This window comes from Contarinia nasturtii, unplaced genomic scaffold (assembly GCF_009176525.2).
Source record: "Contarinia nasturtii isolate CC-2019 unplaced genomic scaffold, AAFC_CNas_1.1 Cnas_scaffold_6682, whole genome shotgun sequence".
Taxonomy (NCBI): domain Eukaryota; kingdom Metazoa; phylum Arthropoda; class Insecta; order Diptera; family Cecidomyiidae; genus Contarinia; species Contarinia nasturtii.
This window is the reverse complement of record NW_022203935.1, coordinates 3,102-9,585: the sequence shown is the minus strand read 5'-3', so window position 1 is coordinate 9,585 and position 6,484 is coordinate 3,102. Positions and strand designations below refer to the sequence as shown.

At 31.3% G+C, this 6,484-nt stretch overlaps 1 protein-coding gene across 1 annotated transcript; it reads right to left on the bottom strand.

Moving 5' to 3' along the window:
• Positions 1-442: 442 nt before the first annotated feature.
• LOC116351960 lies at positions 443-1,679 on the bottom strand. The gene is made up of 2 exons (XM_031784116.1): positions 1,165-1,679; positions 443-873 (listed from the first exon to the last, which is right to left on the bottom strand). The coding sequence occupies exons 1-2, from the start codon at positions 1,381-1,383 to the stop codon at positions 517-519; spliced, it is 576 nt and encodes a 191-aa protein (XP_031639976.1). The 5' UTR covers positions 1,384-1,679; the 3' UTR covers positions 443-516.
• Between the last annotated feature and the right edge of the window lie 4,805 nt (positions 1,680-6,484).

Here is a 6,484-nt window from a genome sequence, read left to right as displayed (position 1 = left end):
AAAATGTTTTTCATTGCTCTCCAATTTTATGCATAAAAATTGAATTTATTGTTTTGCGATTGATTTATTTACACATATGAAAACGACAAAAGAGAAACTTAAACTGATGTAAGTGAGTGAAAAGTAGAGAGAATCGTGTGTTTAGTTGAATCATTTTTTCCACTTCACATGAAAATAAAATCAAATTCGGTTTTACTTGTACACTTACATCAATCGAGAGAATTGAAACAGTTTATTTCATAAGATTTTTTCAAATATGCAATAACCTCATGTGCTATTCAGTATCATCGATTTGCTTTTATGGTTCAGAAAATTACAAATTATGTGTTTATTGTTATTGCGTTTGCGTTCATAAAAACATGCACCGCAAAAGGAGAAAAATGAAAGAGAATTTGACAAGAATTTAATGTTTGTTTTGAAATTAAAAGTAATATTCGCTAGATTTAATAGAGTTTTTGCAATACACTTTTATTTGTCATTTCTTCAATTTAACTTGGACAGCACTTTAAAAATCTCTTAAATCCGCTTTAAATACTTCCTTGTTGGTCCTTCGTGGATGTCATCATGATCAAAAAGGTACGGTCTTTTGTTGTATTTTTCGCAAACGTGCTTGAAGTACATCTGCAGAAAGCCTTCGGTTTTCATCATATTGTACGTCTTTGTGTTGTCTGCTTGATAAATTGCCGTAAATATAAGGTGGATGATAGCTCGGTATTGAGAGAAAGCTGGTTTCGGTGATATGTTCGGGTTTTTTGAAATGCCTGTATAAGAAATTTTTTGCAGTACTTGTATGTGGAAACAGTAATTCATAATAAAATTCCCAGCCTTTTTATTGTCGGATTCGGAGCCAAGAAGCTTCGAAATTGATTTTTCCTAAAAAAATACGTTTGTTTTATTAGATAGAGTGCTGTAGTAAATATATGAATTATAGTCAATATGTGAAGAAAAAAATGAGTATAAAATAAATGTATCGAATTGGAATGCAATTTTGACACAGAAAGAATAAAATATGAATATGAAAATACCAAATCTTTTTTCATGTAATGCGTACGTCATACTCTCTTTTCATATATACGTAATGCACGCAAATTTACACAAATGAAGAAATAATTCACTCATAAAAACACTTTTTTCAGAGTCGTAGTGTGAAATTAAAAAACGTACCATTTTTTTACGGAATGACTTTTCTTTGGAAAGTCTAAACTCAAAATTGCGCAACTGTATGATCGACGTTAACGGGAAAATGTCCGCCTCATCTTCACTAGAATCACTTTCCGCCGAGTTGTTGGTTATTTCTAATTTGGATAAGCGTTCTTGCAATTCACACAGGGTTTTGTGGATATCCACTTCCACATATTCAACGTTTGATTCGTTTGAAGTCATTTTAACTACTATTATTTTGTAGTTTTTAAATCGAATGAAAATATTTTTGACAGTAAAATGAATGATTACTATTTTTATATGTACTGCAAAAATTTTCTTATACAGGCATTTCAAAAAACCCGAACATATCACCGAAACCAGCTTTCTCTCAATACCGAGCTATCATCCACCTTATATTTACGGCAATTTATCAAGCAGACAACACAAAGACGTATAATATGATGAAAACCGAAAGTTTTCTGCAAATTTACTTCAAGCTCGTATACGAGAAATAAAGACCAACAAAGCGTGGCTGTCCGCTTGTCTGGAGTGTGGTAGACAACACATTTCTTTCAAAAATGCAAACTTTAAATACACTCCTCAAGTCTCATAAAAACTCCCACCAAAACACAATATTAAGATTAAAATTTATTTTTATTTTTTGAATCATAAAAGCACATCGATGATATTGAATAACATTTAAGGTTATTGCATATTTGAAAAAGGTTTAAAAGACCAAAATTTCAAGTTTTTCAAGGTGATTTGATATTGCGCTATTGATCAAGTTCAATCACCAACAAAAACTTCATTCTTTTTCTGTGTGCTTTGGTGTATTTCTTCTTCTTTTTTGAATTGGATTGTTTCAAAGCAATTGTTACGGAACAAAAATAATCAAAGCATGGAACTTGGAAGTGTATGGTAAATAAAAGAAACAACTTGTTTAAGAATTTCAGAATGTTTGTAGTTATCAGTCAGAGAAGGAACGCTGTTCGGTGCAGTTATTATTTTTATTAGAATGAGTGTTGTTTATTAATCCGTTTAAGATGCACATGAGATAAATGGCAAAAATATATTTAACTTTCCGAGAGGTCATTCAGGAGATTTGTTCAAACCGGTTCAAACACCAAAATCAATTCGAATTTAAAATGAGTGAACCCGTAAAAAAATTGAAAAACAGTCACAGATGCCAATGTTGAAGGCATCGAATGTATTGAAAGAGAATAATGCAAACAAAACGGTCGTTTTCACGGTTTAACAACAATCTATTTTATCATTGGCATGGGGGCCGATTCGGTGGTGAAATACACAAAAAATCAGAGGCATGCTAATACAGTCAACAGTATTTATCGGAAATATAGGGCTACGCATTGAAAAATGCTTCAATTTGATGACAAAATAATAAAATCTTTATGTATGCTTGAAAGGCAAACATTCCATAGAAGAAAAATTTAACATTCCATTTTTTTGCGATTTCCGATTCATATAATGAAAAATTTAAGCAATTTTTTTTATAAATATCATAAAACAGTTGTTAAGTTCAATCATCCTCTGTTCGTTTTTTCATCAACTTCCCACAGAAGAAAATTACCTTTATTGATTGAGATTTTGAATGTACTGAATCCATTAACACATAATGTGTTAGAATTTATGCATACGGCGTATGGACGCAATGCGCATTCATCATTCACATTCAATGCTAGACACGTTAAATGTATCATTCTCAAGTAGCTAGTATAGTATGTGCGACGCACATTGTGCGTCTGTAACCGCACACAACTACATACAAATACACTTTACGATTTCTTTTCTCCTATTTTACTCTCTTCTTTCGCTTGTCCTGCAGTGTGTCACATATTCGCAAGCAAGTAGTATTGTTTTACAATTCAACACTTGAAATAATTGAATACTATTGTCCGTATGTTTAATTGTTTATGAATGTGATTTTGTTCGTTTTTTTTTTTTTCATTGTGTGAATAGAGCTCAAATAACTTTTTTTACTGTTTTGATTTAATAGTAAGAAAACCATGCAAATTCAAAGTGAAGAACTAATATGCAATATGTAAGTTATAATTCCTTATTCGATTTTCTTGGTTAACTTTTTTTCAAACAACGATTTGTTGCTTTCAATTAGATATAGAAGTGTTAATACAAGTGTGAAAATATATAAACAAGAGTTGAGCGCATAAATAATAATGATTTATGGAACATTTCGGAAAATTTTAATTAAATAAATAAGAATAAATTTGTAATGCCTACTTGTCAAAATACAATAATACATAGTATAGTTTTTGCAATTTGACAATGTTTACTATGATGCATTGGTGAATGAAACGTAAAAAAACATATGTTCACGTGTATATTGTTTATGCTGTGAACTGTACATGTATGTGTATTTGTGTACTGTGTAGTGCAGCACGACATATAGAAATCTTCTGCCGCCGCGTCAATGTGTTGTGTCACTCACATACATAACGGTACTTGTTAACCGCTTAGCTGGCACATATGTGTATGTGTTTCACCGTTCGTATCGCACAGTTAGCAAGTGCCGTAAGTCTGTTGATAATGAGGCAAATGTATTGATGCGACGGTAAGAGATTTCTATCTAATAATGCAAATTAACAGGCGGGCTGAAAAGTTCGTATCGTTTCTAAGAAAGGGCGCTACCATAACAAAATCCATTATGTTTCTGGAAAGTACCATCCTTTCAAGGCATACTTACGAAATTTGAGCCATATCCGTCCACTGAGTCAGAAATTATAGCACTTGAAATGAACCAATCTCCAGCATTTCTCTTTGTGTGCGAAAAATCAATTTCAACCATGCTAATTAGGTCAATTTTTGTTTGATAAATCCATCAGCGAATCCAAAACTGAACACTTGAAGGTATTCTTTGGTCCCTCCACTACCATCTGAGGCTATATAGAGAGTCACTATTGACATGTATGTGGTCACAAACGCCAGAGGTGACGAACGCCTCAATTTGCCTTAAAAATACGGGTCTTCGAAGAGATGCTTGAAAAAATCTAAGAAATTGCCCCGAAGGATGGCTATTTTTTAGTGAATACTGAAGAATGGATCGCAAACATCTTGTAGAATACTTATTTCAATACATTACTCCAAAATTTGTGTAAAAAAAATTCATTCAAACAAAGAGTGCCGCATTTTCTCAAAATGACAACAAATGGAATCGAGTGGCAACTTTGAAGTGATCTAAAGTGGGTTTTAAGCATTATTCAAGTAAATATTTTTACTGAATGGTAACTATTAATGTCTTACAAAACCCATGGAATACATTTTGAGGAAATTTAAATTCCAACTGGTCACCAAAAATCAACGTAACGACGATAAGTCACAAAATCTGAGTTTTTGACATTATCTCGTATTCCTTGCCACTATTTAGTACTGCGTTGTTCAAAATAGCGTTTTATCATCTTGGATGAGATGCGACAATGCCAAAAGAATAATACATGTCAATTTTGACATTTTTGGACAAAGATAATCCGGTGTTTTTTGTGAAAATGTAAGCTTTCAGAATTTCAGTGAAAAGCCATCTCGGGAAGTCATGCAGATGATGTCAGCATTTGATGAGTTTTGATACGAATCGATTCGTTATTTCGAATTTAGCTTGGGGGGACTTATATCTGCGTCCTGGGTTGAAAAATAGTTTAAAAATAATGACTCCTCTTTCGAATAAAGCCATAAAATTGAGAATTTAGGTGTATTTTGAGGTTATGTTCTTTCAAGTGCTATAATTTCTGACTCAGTGGACGGATATGGCTCAAATTTCGTATGTATGCCTTGAAAGGATGGTACTTTCCAGAAACATAATGGATTTTGTTATGGTAGCGCCCTTTCTTAGAAACGATACGAACTTTTCAGCCCGCCTGTTACTCACATTTTTGCATATGTGTTTAGAGGGTTTTTTTTATTCTTTTGCGTCACATGGAATGGAATTATATCGCATATTGCATTGTAGGTTTGAATGTATGATGAATATTCATTTACACTTCTTTTCATCAATTGACCGGGTAAAAAAACAATAACAATTTGCACAAACTGAAATCTACAATATGCGATATAAATCCATCCGTGTGATGCAAAAGAATAAAAAAAACCCTCCAAACACATACGCAACAATGTGAGTAATTTGCATATTAGATAGAAATTTCTTACCGTTGCATCAATACATTTTACCGTGCGATACGAACTCGTGATTTTATTGATTTTAAATTTTATATTTACTCCAATCATAAATGTAAGGAAAGCAATTCGATTTCACATTTAATAAAAAATCTCTCGTTCGATGAACAGTTGAACACTATTATGGGAATATGCGGACGAAAAATGTTTCGATTAAAATTAACAATTGAATAATTCTTGATAGTTTTATAATTTTAATTAATTTTAATAGTGCTAATAAACACAACAAAATTATTCAAATCGCTAGAGCACCAAAAATAAAAAATTTCAACTGTAGATTTTTGATTTTGGTTCTGATTTTTCATATATGAGAAATATCTACGGTTGAATTTTTTTATTTTCGGTACTCCAGCGATTTAAATAATTTTGTTGTGTTTATTGGCACAATTAAAATTAATTAAAACCATAAAACTATCAAGAATTATTCAATTTTAAATTTTAATCGATAAAACATATCTTGCTGAGAATGCGTCATCCGTCTCATGCGAATGTACGTAGTTATGCGGATGAAATTTATTAGTTTAAAGATTCTAGTGAATTTTAATAGTGCCAAATAAATACAACAAAATTATTTAAATCGCTAGAATAACGAAAATAAAAAATTTTAACCGTAGATATTCTCATATATGAGAAATCAGAATCAAAATCAAAAATCTACAATTGAAATTTTTTATTTTCAGTAATCTAGCGATTTGAATAATTTTGTTATGTTTTTTGGCACTATTAAAATTCACTAGACTCTTAAAACTATCAGGGATTATTCAATTTTAAATTTTTATCGAAATAAATTTCATCCGCATATAACTACGTACATTCGCATGAGACGGACGACGCATTATCTACAGTTGAAATTTTTTATTTTTGGTACTCTTGCGATTTGAATAATTTTGTTGTGTTTATTAGCACTATTAAAATTAATTAAAATCATAAAACTATCAAGAATTATTCAATTGTTAATTTTAATCGAAACATTTTTCGTCCGCATATTCCCATAATAGTGTTCAACTGTTCGTCGAACGAGAGATTTTTTATTAAATGTGAAATCGAATTGCTTTTCTTACACACAACAAATTATGTTTTCTTGCGCAACAAATGTATTGATGCGACGATAAGAAATTTCTATCTAATATGCAAATTACTC

Coding starts and splice junctions, on each gene's coding strand:
- LOC116351960 (XM_031784116.1), bottom strand. CDS start 1,383: ATGACTTCAAACGAATCAAACGTTGAATATGTGGAAGTGGATATCCAC. Junction 874..1,164: donor AGTCATTCCGTAAAAAAATG/GTACGTTTTTTA, acceptor GTATTTTTTTAG/GAAAAATCAATTTCGAAGCT.